The sequence below is a fragment of the Podarcis liolepis genome (assembly GCF_965112155.1).
Source record: "Podarcis liolepis genome assembly, chromosome: 11".
Taxonomy (NCBI): Eukaryota; Metazoa; Chordata; class Lepidosauria; order Squamata; family Lacertidae; genus Podarcis; species Podarcis liolepis.
The window spans coordinates 35220550-35241204 of record NC_139565.1 but is presented as its reverse complement, the minus strand read 5'-3'; the positions used below and the strand labels follow the sequence as shown (position 1 = coordinate 35241204).

The following is a 20655-nucleotide window of genomic DNA, read 5'->3' as shown; positions in this document are numbered from 1 at the left end:
CTAGAAGCCTTCAGCAAGTTGGTGTCCTCCTGATGTTTTGTAGTAGGTAGCCTGATGAGAGTTGTAGTTCAAAACATCTGCAGGGAATCAGGTTGGCAGAAGCTAATTGAGTGTATATTGCGGTTTAACCCTCTGCTCCTTCACTCCCTCCGCAAAATAATTCCACATTTGCTAGCCGGGTTATCCAGATTATGAACTCACTACTTAAGCAGGGACAGGCCAACAATAGATTTAAGACCAGAAGGCATCTCACATACCCTGAAAGAGATACTGGCAGGCACTACCAGCAAGTCACAGCATTTACCAGCTCATCTTATGCCTGAATTTGGGAACAATCCAAATTACAGCTGATTGGATGGAAGGCCCCCTCCCCCCTCCAAGTGTATATATTGGAGAATAATACCAATTGTAGCTGATGAGAGGTGGAATCTTTCTTATTCCCACCCAAAAAATAGCAGCCACTGGTTTTGTGTGGGAAACTCATCATAACTGCTACTGGTTTTATGTGCCAAACTGATCATAACAGCCATAATTGCAGCTGTCCAATGAGTCAGTTGCGAGGTCCCTGCCTTTCCACAGTTGCCTCTTCTCCAGGGTTTTTCCCCAAGCAGTCATGGATGGTGTCTGTGCACAACCAATCTGTTCTGCTTTTTTCATTTCTCTGCATGTTCAAGGAGACCTGTGGGGGAGGCAAGCTGGTCGCAGGAGGGGGTGCCGACTCCCTGGGTTCTTCAGCAGCCTGCCTCATCACTGCCTCTTGGTCCACTTCCTCTCCAGCCTCTGCTTCTGCCTTGAGTTTCAACTGCTCTCTGCTACAGCCTCTTCCTGTTCACTAAAGCCTGTTGCCTCTTCAGATTCTGACACCTGCTCCCTCTTCTTCCTCTTACCACTCATGTGTCATTCCACCACCAATCCCTGGGCTCTGAGCCCTCTTCCCACCACACCTCTGCATCCAACCAGTCAATGACAGCCGCAATACTTCCAACAGCAGCCAGTCAGATGCCCCTGGGAAGCTCACAGGTAGGCTGTGATTGTGATGGTTACTCCACACCCCATTTGTCTCCCACATCTACTAACAGAATTCATCTGCTACATAATAATTACATCTTGCAACCCTTTCTTTCCTTTGCTGTTTCCAGGAATGCGATTTGAGAAGAGAGTTGAAAGTGCATCCTCATATAAATACAAAAAGAACCCACACTGACACTTATAACTATTTTTGTATTTTATTGTGGAACTGAGCTTGTTTCCTTTACATCAAATATCCTCAACAGAAGAGGGGATATTGCACACAAATATCATAAAAGCACTACATATTACTTTCACTGGAAACTAATTTTCTACATTAGATATGACTGGATAGAATAGAGGTGATGAAGGATTATAAGACATAAAACCATACACAGCTGCAGACCGACACAAACAAGACCATTCGGAACAAGAGAGAGAGGAGTGTGTGAGGAGCTTCTCAGCCAGCAACAAGACTTTCTCGCCATGGTTTGGAAGAATAAATGGCTGCATGCAAACATATGAAAGCATCCTGGAACTTCAGAATTGCGCTTTTACCAATGTGAGTACAGCCCAGTCTTGTATGAATAGAATGGAGGCTCCTAAAGCTAATTCAGTGCAGAGAAGCATTCCCCCCCCCCATAAATGTTCAAGGTTTAGATGCTGCATTTTTATTTATTTATTTTGTTATAATCACAGCGAACTTTCTTCTTTTAAAATAGCAAGCATCTTTAACAAGGCAAATAATGCAATTTGCAAATGCATTTTGAAAAACTGCTTGTTCCTGGACTGGTTTTTTGTTGTTTTGTTTTTGGGGTGATTTGTCAACTATTCAGTGAGAATATTATCACTTACAGAAACTCTCTTTTTGTTCTGTAAGTGTAAAGATTGCATTCCCCCCATTGCTTAATAATGCCAGACCACAAAAACTACTATTTTCCTCTGAGCAAGAACTTCTGGTTACATATGGACAAAGAAGAGGCCTAGGACATAAAATTTATAATGCAGAGCGTCTCCTTGGAGCAGGAAGCGTTGGGGCAGGGAGACTTGGAATTTCCCCCAGCAAATTTATTTTCTCAGTTCAGTGTTTTTAGGTTCCTAAACTGCTTAAGCTATTGAAGACAGCTAAATACATTCATATACACATTTGGATCCATTCACCACAGTATGAGAAGTTAAAAATAACTCAAAGAGACGAAGAATGGGAATGGACTCAAAAAGGTAGGAATCGTTGTAATCAGACCCACCATATGAAGATGAAAAGGCATGCAAAAGAAGATCCATTTTAGGCTACAATCTTATGCACAATTACCTAGAAGTAAATCCCACCAAACTCTGGGGATTAGCTTCTGGGTAGGCATGTATAGGACTGCACTGTCAAGTTGGGAAATGGACTGTGATCTCGCCTAAACAGTCACTGAACTTCATTCAATGGAATAGTACTATCATAAAGACTACGATTAGGGGAATGATACCAATGGGTAATACCATCATTTTCTAGAGTGCTATCAGCACTCAAATATTGACACATTAAAATTAGGCTAATCAATATTGAACCATGCTTCTAGTAATCTGTGCTGAGCAACAGAGCTCAGTATCAGTATCCATGGCATTTCCTGGTTGACTGTCAATAAGCTAATTGTGTATGGATGTAACTAACACAATTAGGTTAGTTGCACAGGCAAGAAAGGCATTAATTTGGTCAAGAGGAGTTTTTCTTTTTAATTAAAAAAAACCGCCAAAATTGGCTGCCATTTAAAACTTGTGTGTGCGTAAAAAGCAGATTTGTTTAGAAAATTTATACCCCACTTTTGCAATCTTATTCAGAATCCTGAAACGGATAGCACAGGCTATCCAAGAAATTGTTACACAAGAGGAAGGCACTCCCCTTCATGGTGTGGGGATGGGTATCCATCTCATACACTTTCAATCGCCCTGTATCCTTGAAAAGATGTTCCAGAGGCTTCTCGAACCCCTAAGAGCCAGTTCTCAAGAAGCACATTGGGTTGCAGACCTGTGCGCATGTTTCTGTGTGCAGATTGATCAGGGACATGGCTTCTGCACAATTGAGATCTTTGAGATGAAGCCGTAGAGAGTATCTTTTTTATATATATACAGGAAAATGTTTGCTGGTATCCAAGAGCTGAATGGGGCTATCAAACATTTTTGAGGCATTTAAAAGAAGAAGTAGTGCACCCAACATAAATACCTGATTAAATTTTTGTTCCTACAACAAAATATGTATGAGAACGATTGAGAATGTTCTTAGAGTGAAGGAATGTTAAGGCCGGATTTGAACCCCATTGAGGCTGCAATCCTACATGCACCTATGTGGGAATAAGCCCCCCTTGAAGTGAGTGGGGATTACTTCTGAGTTAGGCATACACAGGACTGCACTGCTATGCTGATTTCAACTAATCTCCTATGGGACTGCTGGTGTGCATATGACTAGAAAGACTGCCACTTCTAGGAGGGCGGGAAGAGATGGCAGCTTCTCTTTTGTACATATTCATTTAATATTGCTATTTAGGACTGAACTAAAAGAATGTCTTCATTTTTTTAATTAAAAGAAGCAGCTTGTTTGAAAACAGGCCAAGTGGCTACTTTCACATACTCGCTTGCTGTTAACGACATTTTTCTATTTATTTATTTGCAATATGTTTATGAAATATACTCCCACTAAAAATGATTTAATTTCTGCTTACATATAAAGTGGGGGGCAGGTCACAAAACAAATCATTTCTGCACAGTTCATTGATAAATGGAATATTGTGTTAGTAACTTGGTAGACCCAAAGCTGCAGAACCCTGGAGACCTACTTGGGAATAAGCCCCACTGCACTCAGCAAGACTTGCTGCTCGATCCATAACAGGATTAAGACTGTAAAAGGCCAATCCTCCTTGACCCTTTGCTAACAAGGCAAGCTCAGGATGTGGTGCAGTAACAGCTGTGGCCAGCACATCGGCACACTTAATGTGCTGTTGATGGTATTGTGCTAACTCATCCAGTGTGGATGAGGGCACTGCCCAAGATGGACCACATCAGAGATGCTGTGTAGCTGGGCTACGAAAAGCTAGTGTTGAGCTGCAAAAGGGACAGGCAGGAGTAATATCCAGGGCTCATCAGCTACGTAGCATTTCAGCTTCATGATGCCAGCAGTTTCAAATTACAGGTAGCGGAACTAACTTCCCCCACTTCAGGATTCTGTTTTAACTATACTGGGACAAACCACTCTGTGCTGTGGTGGAAATTCCTCTTTAGGTTTGAGCTGTTCACATTAGGAAAGAAGCATTGTACATACACTTAACTTATAAATTCTGCCTCTTTCCACAGTACATTTCCCTTTGTCCTTCGTACCACAATCATAAGGAATTTTTAAGGACGAGAGTCCCAAACTACTACTAGTTGCTTCCATGTATATTGTTCCAATAAAAGCAAAGAGACCACAAGAACACAAGCTTTTGAATGGCCTGGGTGAAAGAATAAATAAAGTAGCATCGCTACAAAAGTCAAACAAAAATAAAATATTAGAACTTTTTTTAAAAAAAATGCACAAAACATTTAACAAACAATATTTCACAGCATTAACTGGGCTAACACAGCCCAAATTAAAAGGGGGGTTGTAGTAGTATGAAAAATAATTTTAAAAAATTAGCAGTGCAAATACACATCTATAAAATAAAAATAAACAATGTTAACCATTGAAATAAATTATAATAGAAAATAAAATGATATAAAATCCACTATTTAGGGAATCAAAGCCTTCTGCAAAAAAACAATTGGCACAGAACAAAGCAAATTCCTATTATGGCGGTCATGTAAATTCCTTACAAAACCACAAAATAAAGCATAATGGATATTGTAATATGCAGTGATAACTGTGACCCAGTCCTCAAGATATTCTACCAGCACCAGTAAGATTTCCATGAAGCTTCAGGTACTACCACAGGTTCTGTGATGCCCTAACTCTTTGACAACTGCCTTAATAATGAGTAGCCTTCCCTCAAGCTGTGCGTGATGGCTGGCTTTTTTAAAAAATCAAAACTTCTGCCCCAAGGTAACACAAATTCTGTGACAACTGAAGCTTAATTCTGCAAGATGCATAAATTATGCACATTTGCATGACTTCTCTTATGTTGCATAATTCATTTTCTGACTGCTAATCTTGGGAAAATGCAAAAGGCTCCGCAGGGTGCCGAGGTCCCCGCCAGCCACTCCTCTGGGTCTTCCCTGTAACCATAAGGGTTAAAAAGAGAGAAAGAGCGCTGAAATTCTCAGAAAGCTGAATTCTGCAATCAGCTTTTCTGCACCCTTCACAGAATTGCAACATTCACACAATCCTAGTTTTTCTTTTGGAAGGGATCTGTAAATACGGGGAGCACGAACTTGCTTGAGCTAATTTTAAGACAGCTACCAGGAGAAAGGAAAACCTACAGTAGGTGGAGCCAGTTCTTCTGCTGCCCCAACTAGTAGCCCTGAACAGTTGGAGAAGTTCATTGAAGCAGCATCCCAAAGAATGCTGCGGTGCAACTGCCAATCAAAAGCTGCTTTCGTTGATACATCCCACCTCCAGAAAAACATTGCCACAAGCAAGTGCTTGGGTTGTTTGTGCCCTTGGGACAGCCCGGAACCTAGGCAGTCTCCTGGCAAAAAGGAAGCCAGCCTGCATTTAGTTCTCGGGTTCTTTAATCACTGACATGTAATAGCATTTTTTAGTGTGCTCCCTGCAAAATTATCGGCAGTTATGTTAAATAAATACAGTACTTCATTCTCACCAGAACCTCAAAATAACATTACGCACTTGTCTTACAAAACTACTTTTAAAAAAATCCCTTCACCTGATTTTTTTTCTTTGCAATTTTCCTGTAAACAAAACTTCTGTTTAAAAATTCATCTATTAAAAGTTCGCACCTAGCTAAAAAAAAAAAATCAAATCTGTACATTTGTTCCCATATTCGCTCTTAAATTAACAGTCAAAATAAGGTGAGACAAGGCTCCAAAAGACTGTACAGAGTGCAGAGAACCTTTTGCAACATTCTGTATGTGTTAATTTCTGGTACCGGGCACACCCTTTCTTTCACAAGGGAAAAGGGGGAGGAGGAGAAAAAGCAGACTTTCAAAAAAAATAAAATAAAAGGCTTGCTGTTCAGGTGCACAAATGAAGTGCTCAACTTACATGCATAATTCATAGCACCAAGCTGTTTGACCAATCAGAGAGGTTTCCAGTAGCACACATGCACACGCATACTTCTGTACTGGTGTAACTATAATCCTACACAGATGTTTTATAAACTTGCTATCTTGCATTTAAAAAATAAGTGCATCAAGTATCTTTGTACATTCAAGTCACATTCTAAGGCAAATTGTCTACCATAGGTACTCCCAACTGCTTTGGTATGTTGCTTCAGTAAACTTGAGTGTGACTTGGGTGTTTCAGCATGCAAGTTTGTCGAATTTAAGAGTAGACTAGATGCATTTTTCACTGGGAGCATGCCTTAGACCAACATGTTTGCATGTTAAACCGAATGGGGTTCAAACTACTTGCATATATTGCCTAGGAGAGTTCTGTGACGCGAATATGACATGTTCAAAGTGAAGTTGCCAACAGCAAGTGAGTGTTTTGTATCTTACGTCCTTTCAAAGCCACATTCGGTTTCACGTAATTTTCTAGCTAATTTTGTCACTAAATTAAAAACGCCTGCTCTTGAAGTAATTCAGACTAATGAAAACCTACATCTTTCTTTTTATGTGATGGCAGACTGCAGGAAGCAATATATCGATTGCTTTGAGAGTAATGCAAAACTAATGATTTTATTCTCCTCTACTCCTCTCTCTCGCTTTCTCTCCCTGTCTTTCTCTCAAGGGCAAATGCCCCCATACCTGGCAGAAGTCAGCAGTGTTTGCTAGTGCATGGTTTCCAACTGTTCAGCGGAGATGAACCAGAATCTGCAGTTTTTGCAGTAATTTGAACCCTATGGTGGGAATACTGTTATTTCCCTTAGCAATCAGCAAAAGACTGGAAAAAAAAGATTAGTGACTTGCATCACTGTGATACAGTATAGCATTTGGCAGGTATATATATATATATATATAGTTCGGCAGCTGAATTAGATGGGTTACATTAGAAAAGGTGTTTTCAAATTGAAGAATTTCTGGAAACAAAGTTTAAGGTTGTGATGCATTGCTTTTTTTCTTTTTCTTTTTCTACAGTTCAATCTTGCATGCAGGGAAAGATTCATCTTGCATAACAACAGTGCTGCTGCTCGCCAGTACCATGATGTTAAGGTCCTGTTGTTTCTCGTGGGTCTCTTGATACCATTCCCTCATCACCTCCGAATCATGGGTAGGGATTAAGGTCACCTGCAATACAAGAATATGAGAACAGAGGACACATTAAGATCAAACAGAGGGCGGTATTAATGTGTGAGCAAGTCCTGAGAATACTGACCCTCATTTTGAAAGAATACTTCTATGGCTAACACCAGTAGCAACTAGGTGCAACAAAAACATTTATCAGAAGACGTGGATTTTGAGATGTTGAGAAATCTAAACTCTATCTCAAGGCATAGGGTCCTTATGTAAACAAGACAGAGACTACTTGGGGTACAGTATAGAACTTCAACCTCCACAATTGTGAAATGGCAGCCTCTGACATTTTAGGCACTAAGTTCTACATATCCACATTTTTCAAAATACTGAACACGTGATGTGCAACACTATCACATTTTTGTATGGCTGAGGGCATCTTTAGCCCCATCCACAGAAGAGCTGCGTTTCCATAATTGACCTCGGCCCATTATAATTGTTAATTAATTACCTTCTGCATGTGTGTCTTGAGGCAATCTACACAACACAGTAAAAATAGTTAAAGCAGAAAATAACAGCAAATGAACTAAAAATAAAATAACATAGAAGGAGACACTCATGGCAGAGGCCTATTAATCCAGTTGAGAAAGCTTGACCATGGTGTTGGGTTATTGAAATGTTACCCCAAAATGGCTCACAGAAAACCAGTTTCCAAGCATTGAGCACAAAGATGTACTTAAGCCATACTCAAAATCCTGGATATAGAACATGAAACCATTAAAATATATAGTAGACACACAAAATTGGGTATGCATCGCATTTGAAGACATGGGACTACCACATTGCGTCTAGTTCTTCACTTAAACATCATTCAAAATCTGAAAAAGGCACCTACAGTAAGGTTTTGGTAATATGCAAATAGTCAATTAAAATGTATGATTAGTAATTAACACAAACTGTGGAAGATTAAGAGAAAAAAACAATTTTCAATATAGCTCTAGTTGTTGTTTTAAATCATGAGCTTATGAGAACACCTCCCCCCCCCCCCCGGCTGCATTCACATGCCATGGTAAACCATAATTATTGATTTACAGTGATCACACAGAAGATTGCTAACTTGATCCTCTCCTAGCAGGGTCGGAGCAGCAAAGCAGAAGTCCTGACAACTCAACCAAAGACTTCTTTGTTTTCCTCCAATTGAATTGCCATGTGAAGCCAAGGTTTGTTCTTGATTTGCCAACCATGGCTTGTTTGGGTGAAATAAACCATGATTCCTGACTCAGAAACAATGCTAAGTCCTTGCTTGTTTTTTCATGGGAGTGATCTTTATAGTAATGATAAACCATGCATTCTGGTTTTACCATGGCATGCAAGAGGGTCACTGTGACCAGAAAAAGTTTGAAGAAACTTGTTATCAAATATGAGGCACCTCTCAGCATCTTGGTTTAGGAGATTTCTCAAAGTTCCTTGTCACTTTTTTATCTCTTCAGATTTCAATTCACAAATACTGGAGAGCCTACCTGCATGTTGCTTCCCCACTGAGCCTTGCCCTCCAGCAGAGAATCCAGGACAGCCCTGCTTGGTTCTTCAGCAGCAGGATCATTCCCACTCACCACGTAGTAGGATGACCTCACCCTCTTGAAAAACTCTACATCAACATTCTTGCTGTTGCTGTGGTTGGGAATATAGACCAGATCCAAATACACAGGAGGTCCTGGAGGCACAGCTATAGATTTTGTTTGTTTTACATTTCCAGGTCCTTTTAAAAAAAAGCACACAAACACACACAAGGGTCTTGTCTCAGTCATTGATGAGAAAATGTCAATGTATCTTGCTACTACTGTGACCTTAGAAAACACGTAATTTAAAGTTGGACAGAGCTGGCTTGTCACACTTTGACTGTGGAACACATATTCCCCAATGAATACTACTGACTCTTAAAATATTTGCTAAAATATGACAGTTAAAGAATCAAAGACTGCTTAGTGAGGAGAACAAGAGGGGAAAATATACATGATCAGTTCTTATATAGTTTTGCTTTAAACCCTCATCATCAGGTACTTTGTATCAAGTAATAAGATTGGTTAATTCAAGAATTGCCATGCAGAAACTGTGATTATTAAATTGTCATTCAAAAAAATTGGATTCTTCAACAGAATTTATGGGAAATTCCTGAAGGAGGTCCTTCTATCAAACAGTTTTCAAGTTGGAAGAACTACTGTCCCAAATGCCAGCTCAAAGGTCACTCAGGTGTTGGAACCAGGAAAAGGCTGACCCAGACCATTAGGATGAGAGCTCTAAGCAAAACCATGGCAGAACAGTAGCACCTTGCAAGATATATAAGAGCAGCAATGCAACTGCGTTTAGGAACTGAAAGTAAGATTTTCTAAAAAGGTGATGAAGAACTTATGGGAAAGGGGCCAGGGAGAAATCAGGAGATCAGTTGCTCAACTTGTTCAAAAGATGTACGTTGTGTTTACATTCAGCACCTTCCAAGTTTGTGAGTCAAGTACTCATTCTCACCAGCCACAATTCAACATTATGCAGTTTCTCATTTTATTCATCTTTGTTGTTGTTTAATGCTCCTATTGTACAACGGCACTCCCCAAAAATTAAACAAGAAGGGGAATGGGAATCAGTATATGGCTTCCAATATAAAGAAGTAGAAATACTAGGAGATTCAGTATCAGAGTGGATGCTAATCAAATACAGCATAGGAGAAGATGCGAAATGGAGCTAGGACTGGGTGGGTATTGTGCTACCACAGTACTGTGCTACCATTGTACTTCTTCCATTCATGAAAAAGAAGCTGGTAAAACAAGGCTAATAGAGATAGGATATACAGAAGGAATAGCACATGCTAACTGCAGTGCTAGTTCTGCAAAAAAGGCAGGATACCAAAGGCAAAATGGGAAAGCCATTCTGGTTTGGTTTGGTTTTTAAAAAGGCTGACAATTAGCAGCTTCTACTGCTTACAGTACTTTCAGAAAATATGAGCTAAGGCACCAGGGGAGTGTATGATGAACATGGATTACATCTATGTGTATGCTTGCATGCACCCATCTTTTTGTTATTTCCACTGTTCCAGGCACTCATGAAAATCCAGGTTCCCTCTGTAAACAAGAAATAGCTCTTATACATATTCCACCTTCCTCACTTTTCACTATAGTTCTTCTAGCAATCAATACAATACCGAAATCTTTGATGGGCACCTCTGGACCTTTTCTTGTAGCCAGTTGCTTGGCTGCCTAAAATGTACACAGTGCTTCATTTCTAAAATGAGGGATGTAATAGGTCAAGGCATTCTCAGAAACCTTTTACCTACTAAGTGGACCCTTATTCTTTCCAAAGTAACAATAATGTACACGGTATCTAAGCCTTTCCTTCTTTCTGGAACAGATTTTACTAGCACAATGTAAACCATAGCAGCAGCATTTTTACTGCCTAAGGTGTGAGTAACATACCTTTAGCTTCAAACACCCGTATGTGCATTGACCACAACATTCAACTTCTATCACTATTTTGGGAAGCAGCCCTGTCTGCTTTTGAGCCACTGTGTGTCTTCCCAGTCCAACTTGTTATTCAGGACTGAATTAAAACTATCGGAAGAAAGCTATGCCCCTACCCATTTACTATAAAGGGGAATATAAAAGCGGCTATAATGTAATTCCCTTTTCACAGAGGTGGGTGTAATTTGCAGACATAGGAGCCTACACAGATGTTAAATGTAGTAGCACATTGTCCAAACTCTATGGCATTACACAATAAGTAAATAAGTAGTAGTAGTAGTAGTAATAGTAATAATAATAATAATAATAATAATAATAATAATAATATAATAAAATATCCATAGCAAGCATTTCTGGCATGTTAAATCTGGATCCATTCTCAGTCATTGTTCAGTAACAAATGGATAAACAAATATCCATGAACGTTTTAACGTTTGCTCAAAATGCTGCTAAACTGTACAATGGATGACATCAAAATTATGGAAAGCAAAAGCAGGAACTTATGTAGGTTTATGGTTGCATATGTGAAATGATTGTTTTTAATAACTAATGTGTAAGCATAGGTACAAAAAACAGGCAGCAGAATTCATTGGTCTCATTCATACTTAAAACTAAGCCAAACCATAGATAACTGAGCAATCAAGCATGTCTGGGCCCAGAGGTAAAATAACAGCCACTTTGCTCTTCCTTGCTGCTTTACTACCCAAAATCAACCTGTGGCTTCACTTAGCATTACATGCAAATCTGAGCTCATGCTATGTATCTGCAAAACAATTCAAGAATGGTAAGCAAAGAGCCAATCTTGGCTACAACTTGTGGTTTGTTTGGAGTGGGTGAAACCATGAACACATATGTTCACACATATTGCTAAGCCAAGTCATGGTTTAGCTCTGGGTAGCATGGCAGCAGCAGGACTGGGAGAGAAGTGAAAAAGCCATGATTTTTGCTCCAGGATGCCTCATGATTGCAGTTTGGCTTGGTTTGCCTTAGCATTATGTGCAAACTGGCCCACTATTATAGCTACATTCTCTTTAAAGGTAAAGGTAAAGGTACCCCTGCCCATACGGGCCAGTCGTGTCCGACTCTAGGGTTGTGTGCCCATCTCACTCAAGAGGCCGAGAGCCAGCGCTGTCCGGAGACACTTCCGGGTCACGTGGCCAGCGTGACGAAGCTGCATCTGGCAAGCCAGCGCAGCACACGGGAACGCTGTTTACCTTCCCACCAGTAAGTGGTCCCTATTTATCTACTTGCACCCGGAGGTGCTTTTGAACTGCTAGTTGGCAGGCGCTGGGACCGAGCAGCGGGAGCGCACCCCGCCGCGGGGATTCGAACCGCTGACCTTTCGATCGGCAAGCCCTAAGCACTGAGGCTTTTTACCCACAGCGCCACCCGCGTCCCTCCCATTCTCTTTAGATGGTTGTTTTACAACATAGGTTGAATTTGTGGCTGAAGCAAACAAGTGCTGCATTTAGGGGAGGACTAGGGATCCTTTTTGGTTCCCCTGGCCAGATCCTTCTCTGCTCCTAGCTTCGCAAGGCCATATTTGACAGGTGGAGCCCTGTGTCATGCTTTGAAGTATCTGAGGCTTTACCAGTGGCTGATGGGAAGAAGAGCTGAAGTCTGCTGCCTGCAGCCATCAACTGTGTCAGAGAGTTCCCCACAGGGATCGCGCTAGCACAGACGAGCCATTAGCAGATGAGAAGCAGAGCCAAAGCATGCTTTCTGCTTGAAAGCACACAATTAGGAGTGCACTTTGAGGCTCCTGATTTTGCACTTAGCAGCCACATCTCTGCCTGTATATGACGTCAGGTGTGGGGCAGATGGGCGGGGCTGGCTGCCCAATGTTTGGCCCAAGGGCTGGAGACTCCCCCTCCCCTGCTCTTTGGAATTAACCTTGCCATTTCTTCTTACCTGCAGTTGCGGTCTTTGCTGACTTCGATGTTGTAGAGTTGGCTGCATTCTTTGTCTCCTTATCTTTCTCCTCATTACGGGAAGATTTTATCTCTGGAGTAGAGACATTTTTGGCAGCTTTCTCCACGGACTCCTTCTTCTTTGGAGAAGCTGTTCTGGAAACTTTATCCAGCGAATCCTTCAAGCCAGCAGGCTTTGGTGAAGCCACCTGTTTTGATTTGCCGTCACTCTTCTTGGAAGGAGAGGAAGACTTGGTCTTAGTGCCCTGCTTTTTCGTCTTTGTCTTTTCTTTTAGATCCTTCCTCAATGGTTTGCCTAAGTTCTGATCGATAGGCAAGGCTTCTGGGTCTACCATGGAGACGTCAGGGTGTCTAGGCGACGGACTGCGATCTTGCATGGGGACTGGCGGAGGGTCAATGTGTTCATATGTAATGGTTTTATCTGTTGGAATAGTTTCAGATTCATCTTCAGAGTCAATGTTAGCATCTGCTGTAATAGAAGGGCACTCTTCTGTTTCAGGCGGCACATCTGAATCTGTCTGCGATGGGGCAGATTCGCTGACGGAGGTTGGGGGAGTTTCTCCACACAGGCGTGCTTGCTGTTTCCCCCCTGAAGGCGGCTGTGCTCCTCCAGACTGAGTCAATGGCTTCTCTTGCTCTTGAGACTGTTCTTCACTAGCAAACCATTCCAAGGGGTTAGGGTTGATAAAGGAGGGAGAAAGTTCTGTTTTGGGATGCTTGTACTCGCAAGATGTAACGAGGCACAAATCAACATCTTGACGGGTTTCTGGTTTTTCTGAAATAAAGTACTTATCAGCCTCATGGTGGTAGCTAGCCGTGTCCGGGGATCTCATGGAATTCCCACTCACTTCATAAGAGTAACTGACAGTCTCAGATGACTTGATAGTTTTCCCAGGGGTCTCATAAGAATAGCTGACTGCCTCAGGAGATATGTGTGTTTTTCCAGTGGTCTCATAAGAGTAGCTGACAGACTCAGATGATCTGGTGGGTTTTTCATAGGAGTAATCAAAGGCTTCTGGTGACTTGGTGACTTTCTCTGTTGTTTCATAGGAGTAACTATCAGCCTCGGGTGATCTGGTGGTTTTCCCTGTCGCAACATAGGAATAATCAAGAGCTTCAGGGGATCCAGTGGTATGCTCTGTTTTGTCGTAGGAATAACTAACAGCCTCAGGTGATCTGGTGCTTTTTCCAGTTCCATTATAAGAATATTTAAGAGCTTCAGGCGATCTGGTTGTTTCCTGAATGTCTTCCTGGTCCGTAAACGCTAAGAGCTCTTGGCTATGTTGTGTTAAAGGGTCTTCAACTATTGAGGTATGATAACCAAATGATTTGTCAGGGGACATGTGCAATGATAATGGAGGTGAATGGCAAGCGGCAGTAGTTGTTTTCATCACAGGAGGTGAATCTGAAAAACCAGGTGAGTATAGAGGAGAAGATTCCCGTGGTGTTAATGGAGATAAATCAGATTTTGGTGAAAGTTTTTCTCCAAGGCTGTTCACTTTTTCTGATGGAAATGCGGAATGTAAGGGCATATCACTAGGCTGAGTGACACCTGATATAGTTTCTTCGTGTAGTGGAGAACCTGCCTGTGATGGTGTATGAGCAGAGGAGGAAGAGGGCGAAGCTTCTATCTGAGATACTGAAATAATCTCGGAAATATCCTTGTCATTGCCAAAACATGCTTGTTCCACTGGTGATATTTTATTTGCAAAAGAGTGCTCCTGCATGTCTGTAGGGCTATAATCGACTTCAGTTGGACCATTTTCAGATATATGGTGCATAGTAGCACCTACTATTGGATGTTCAGGAGACTGTCTGCTGAAGTCCATTGCCAAAGACTGCTCAGGAGAATCTTGCCCAAATTCTACTGACATAGTTGATTGCTCAGGAGACCTATGATCTTGAACTGGTGTCCTTGATTTTGCTGTTTTAGGGGAGAAATCTGGGGGAGAAATGGACATAGGTCTTGGGCACTCCTCTTTAGATGGAGACATTTCTGTTTCCTGAAATGTTGTTGGTGTCTGAACAACAGATACAGAAAGAGAATCATCTACTTCAGTAGAATGCGGGGATCCAACTTCAGCATGCAGTGAAGGAGATACATCATCAGTGGTTGGTTCTGGGAATGAACTAGTAGCAACAGATGCTGTGGAAACAGAGGCAACTCCTTCAATATGTGAATAAGTGTCTTCTGCTACAACTTCATCAACAGGTGTTGCAGATTTATCAGAGACTGTACCTTCAGAGATCGACATCTTGGTGTCTTCTTTGAAACAACTAAAATGACTAATATCTACCTGTGTAGGAGAGACCTCTCCTAGCTTCCTGTCATCCAAAACCAATGAAGGCTGAGTTTCTGAAGTTTCTAAGTCATCCTTTTTCTTTTCTAGGACAAAGTCCAGTTTTGTTGGTGAAAGCTGTACATCGTTTTCAACTTGCTGTTCTTGGAAAAGGTTTGTAGAAGCAACATCAGAAACTGGGCTCTTCTGTGAAGGAGAACCATCTCTTTCACTCCTCTTTTCAAAGGGACTGTCAGTTTCTCTAGCAGAAGATATTACATCACCACTCAAAAATGCATCATAGGAAGACTCTGAACCAATCAGTGGGGGGCTTCGTAAAGGTGAGAGCACTTTTTCAGAAGGCAATTCAGAGTCAGGCACTGGTTCATCCATTGGGCTTAGTCTGTGTTTTGTAATATTATCTTTGGTATCACTAGCTTCAAAGCTGAATGAAGCATCTGCTTTTCCAGTAGTTTCAGAAGGAAGTTGACTTGATTTTTCATCTGTGGGAGATTGATAATATGGTGTGTGTCCAGCACTACCAGCAGCTGATTGTGAAGGGGACACCACTTCTAATGTTTTATCATCGGGGCTGGGGCAGTGCTCTTCATGGGTTTCATGTTTTTCAGAGAGTGCTGTGAGAGCTGCAGGTTCCGATGTCACTTTAATCTCATTGGGAGTCAGTGAAAAGTTCACACTACGTTCACTTAGAGGTGTTTTAGCAACAGGTGACAGAGGGGTTGGGCTTTCATCTAGACTCTTAGTTGGGCTATGCTTGTCATCCAAAGCTTCTGAAATTTCTAGTTTACTAGTACTCTTGACTTCACTTTCTCGTTGGCGGTACAGATCTTGGAAGGAAGACTTGCCAAATTTGTCTTCCTCTAAGGAAGAAGATGGTGAAATTGTAGAAGCTGAAACATTATAGTCTTTGCCCTCAGTAGCATCTGTTTTAGATCCTTCAGATAGCCCATTGAAAGCATCAGGAAGGGGAGAAAGTTTAGTCCTAGTAACTTCTTGAGAGTACAGTGTTGATTCATACTTGGTAATGTTTACATATTCTTGGGAAGGGGAGTCACTTTCCTCATTATTAGTCTCATCACTCATCACATCCCTTGGAGTTGACATTTCATCCATTGGAGTTGGTTCACTGGATATTTCAATGGTGGACTGGGTATAACCTGAAGTAGCAGTGAATTCCTCAGGCTGGTCTTCTCTGTTTTCTTCATCTGAAACAGTTGCTTCACTTTCTGAACCACCAGGTAGCGTTTCATCATGGATTGAAGATGCTGGTTCTTTAGCAGGAGATGGAGGTTCTGAGTACTTAGCTGGAGTGGTTAGGTGCATGCCATATTTATCATCAATCTCACCAGCTTCTGCTGCTTTGTCCACCACAGCCATAACATAATCCTCTTCAGCTTCTATTTTTTCAGTTTCATCTTCATCTCTGACATCCTCAGTTTTGTCTTCCTCCTCATTCTCTTCTGTTTCTGCCTTTTCAACCATTTCATCTACATGCTCTTCATCTCGCTCTTCACCCTCTGCTCTAAATTCTGCCTTTTCATCATATCTCAAATCTTTAGCTTTTTCATGCTCAAATGATCCAGCCATTTCTTTTTCAGTCTCCCCAGTTTCTATTTTATCCTTCAGGTCTTGTTTTCTGAGGCCTAGTGGTGCCTCTTCTTCCTCATTGACAACTTGTTCTTCAGCTTCCTCTGTCTCAGCCTTTTCTTCATAGTCCCCTGCCTCAGAAGATTCCTCAAGACCTGTTCCTTCATCCTCAAACTTTTCATTGTCATCAACCCTGTCCTTTTCTACAGGCTCCAGCTCTTCAGGAGTTTGTTCACATTCACCCTCAGGTTCAGTGGTAGTTATGCCTTCATCAGGAGAATCAGCTGGCCCTTCCGTTTTTTCTTTCTGAACTTCATAATCCTTTTGTTCTATATCAGTTAACTTGCCTTCTTTTTCTATGATATCTACCTGAGGCTTTGTTTCCTTTACTACTTCAACTTCTTCAGCTTTTAGTTCTTCAAAGTCTCTGGTTAAATCTTCTGGTGAAGACATAAGGGACCTCTCCGCTTCAAGTTCTTTTCCAGCAGCTGCAACACCTACAGCTGCTACCGTTGCAGCGACAGCTCCCAAAGCAGCCACTGCAGCAGGCGTTTCGGCAACCTTGATCTCTTTCTTTGCTGTCTTGCTTTTAACTTTTTCTTTTGGTTTCCCAACAAGCCCACTTTCTTTTCTGACAGACTCTTCCTTCTTTTGTGGCTTTGGCTTTGTTGCAGTCTTTTTTGACTCCGGCAGAGAGGCAGATGTTTTCTTTGTTTCTTTGAGAAGCTTTTTGGGCTCCTTCTTTTCTTCTTTTTTGCTCTCCCTTTTCTCTTCTTTTTTAGATTCTTTTGGGGGAGCATCTTTCTTTGATTCTTTCTTAGATTCTTTCTTCACATCTTTCTTGGTATCTTCCTTTTTAGGCTTTTCCTCTTTCTTAGCCACTATCCTTTCTTCTCTCTTAGACACCTCTTTCTTTGGCTTTTCTTTCTCCTCTTGCTTTTCCTCAGATTTTACTTTCACTTCCTTTCTCACATGCTTCTCCTTTACTACTTTTGGTTTGACATCTGCTGCTTGTTTTTCAATTGTTTCAGATTTTGCCAGCTGCTGTTCCTTAGCTGTCAGATCCTTTTCTGTCACAGAAAGCCTAGTCTCAGCTTTTGCTGGTTTGTCCTTTTTTGTGGTTGTTTTTTCTTTACTTTCTACCCTTTGAGTCTTTTCAGGTGGGCTAGTCTTCCCTGTGTCAGACGCCTCCTCTCTCGATTCTTTTCTGACTGTCTTGCTAGACAGGGATTTTGCAGCAGGCTTAAGACTTTCCTTGCTGTCTGCTCGCTGCTTCAGCTTAGTTTGTTTTACTGCTGGGCTCACCATGTTACCCGTTAGGTCTTTCTGTGTAACTGTTGGTTGCTTAAGAAAGTCTAAATGTTTGAGTTTTTCTAGTCCATCTAGTATGCTATATTGGGTACTGTTTCCTGGGAAAAGAACTCTGATTATTTTTTCAGCAGGGTTTGCAGGATGCCATACAATCAAGGATGAGATGGAAGTCAAATAGGAAACTGGGATGTCTACCTCCTGACCATTTGGTAGCACCAGCTCAGCTTTATCTTTGCTTGTACCCGTCCACTGATGCATAAAATATTGCATCTCTTTGCTGCTTTTGACTGGGTTGAGCACATACATCTCAAGCTTCCCTACTCCCATTTTTTGAAAAAGGATAATAGGCTCAGCGCTGTTTGCCACATTTCTAAAAAGAGGCTCTGGTTTCACAGACAGCTTATTTAAGTACTGCAGGGTAAAGCAAGCCTCCTCTACACTTCTTTTTAACTGAAAATTAGGATTGGGGTTTCCTAGGCTTTCAGGAGCATTAAGGAATACAACTCCTAAATCAGGTGAAATTAGATTTTTCATCCAGTCACTGTTGGTAGTGGAGCCTTGAGACTGTTCCTCTTCTAATTCAGCTATTTTCCGTTGCAACATGCTATTAATCCCTGGCAGGTTGTCATCTCCAATGTGGGTGAGCAGAATTGAATCCACTCTATCCAAATGTCGAATGAGTTTCCAGAAACAAGATTTTCTTTCTGACCCGCCGTTGATGAGCATGTTGAATCCGTTGACTGCAAATAATGCAGAATCTCCTCTTCCACCTGGGAAAATGTAACAGCAAGGTTTCGAAAGCTTCAGGAATCCTCCCGATGTTGGTGGCTCCAAGATATCAAAAGGTGATGGCACTTCCACTGATTCTGACAGGTACTCTGTGAATTCAGAAAGTCCTTCCATTTCAGGCAAGATAGAGGCAGAGTTTAGCTTAATGTTGATGAAATCTTGAAGGTTGTGTCTGTCTAGGTTTGAATTCTTCCAATCCCCTTCCTCAGGGCAGAAAAGCGTTAAGCTGGCTTTGTTGGCAGGATGAGTCGTGCTCAATAACTCTCCAATCTGGGGTCGCAAAACATAAAGGGGAATGTTATGTGTCAATTTACACTAAATTGTAGTCACTTTTCATAAAACTAAAAGGCAATTCTCAGGACTCCCTAAAGCCTCAAAATAAGGAAGACTTCTTAACGTACTCTATTTGAAGAAGAAAGGCAGGATCGTGCTCAATTTTTTTTTTAAAAAAAACATTTCTCTTATTCATTCAGATTCCAGTATACGCAGTGAATTCTCCCCCAACGGATTCTCCATTTACTTCAACAGAGGAAGCACTTGGACATGCATACCTGTGCACACATTGCTGTTTTCTTCATTTAAATGAATAAGTAAAATTTCATCTCAGGGTTGTGTGTGTAGTGCACACAAAGAACTGGATTCAAGAGACAGTTTAGAGGAGGCTTTGATTCGGATGACTGACAGGTGGCAAGAGACATAGATAGTTGCAGTTGGTGGGGCAGGGCGGTGGCACTTACCTGATCTCCTGCCACCAGTACTACTGTGATTTAGTGGGAGAGAGAGGTACAAATGTGCAAGTAGGAATACAGGATTGGCTCTGTGTTCTTGCACCATGAAGACCTCATCACCGCCTTGCCCTTTTCCACCCCAGTAAGCCATGGTGCTGTTGACAGGTCAGGTGAGCATCGCTGCCCCATCCCAGATGTATGCCTGTCCTTGCTTGCTTTTAGAGGAGCAGTAAAACTGGAATTAGTCTAGTGGGCATTGGGGGGTATTTATATTTCTTTTATTGCTGGTTGCTGCTTTTAGTATTTTTTCATAACTTTTTTGATCACAATAACACTCTCCCCCCTCCTGCGATGCCCAACGACTGATAATCAGAAGCACACTGCTTGTTTCTTTATTGCATTAAAAAATTGCTTGTTGCTTCATTGCTGTTTGATTATTGTTTTATGGTTATAAGCTGCTCTGTTTATGTGTATAGAAAGGCAGGAGACAAATGCCATAAAATAAAATAAAAATTCAGTACACTAAAGGGATAGTTTAGCTCAAGGAATTAATTGGTCATGCCAAGAATCCTGGCCCACAAATTTAATTAGCTAGCAGAATGGAAAAGGACTATAAATAACCATAAGCACATATTTATTTCCTTTGGAGATTCAAGCACTTGTTATGTATTTTAATATATAGTAATTTTTCTTTTGAAAGAAACTGTTATGAAAATCATAGAGCAGATGTTTTGCTCCTGAGAAATAATCCACTCAACATCTATATAAAAAGAAAATAGTAACAAAATAAAATAAAGAAGACTGAACAGCTGTTTTGTCTTCATATGTCACTAAAACTGTGTATATTACCATCTTATGGGATATAAATAGATCTTATCCAAATGTCAAGCAGAGAAACCGAAACACTATTATTTAATAGGGTAGCAAACATCTAGGAGAATAAACACTGCAAGATACAAGAGAAAAGCCAATAAAAAGCACCAGGTTTTCTGGAATATAATCAAACAGAAGCATTTATAAGAAATGATCTAGGTTTTTTCTTTACATGTTATGACATATTGATAATGGAAGCCATCCTCGTTTTTTTAGTATGCAAAACTGGGGTATCAGCAGACCAGCAACTTTATCAAATTTCATTTTCTTTCAGTGTTGCTTCTCATTTTTTCCAAAACAAATATGTGTATGT

General features: G+C 41.1%; 1 protein-coding gene across 1 annotated transcript in view; it reads right to left on the bottom strand.

Annotated features, from left to right (window-relative positions):
• Positions 1 to 1207: 1207 nt before the first annotated feature.
• MAP1B (microtubule associated protein 1B) overlaps positions 1208 to 20655 on the bottom strand; it is a 68974-nt gene continuing 49526 nt past the window's right edge. Inside the window, exons 5-7 of the mRNA XM_083465141.1 lie at positions 12735 to 19011; positions 8835 to 9073; positions 1208 to 7368 (exon numbers count right to left, since the gene is read on the bottom strand). Coding sequence (XP_083321267.1) covers positions 7213 to 7368; positions 8835 to 9073; positions 12735 to 19011 — 6672 coding nt within the window. The 3' untranslated portion in view covers positions 1208 to 7212. The remainder of the gene's footprint in view (positions 7369 to 8834; positions 9074 to 12734; positions 19012 to 20655) is intronic.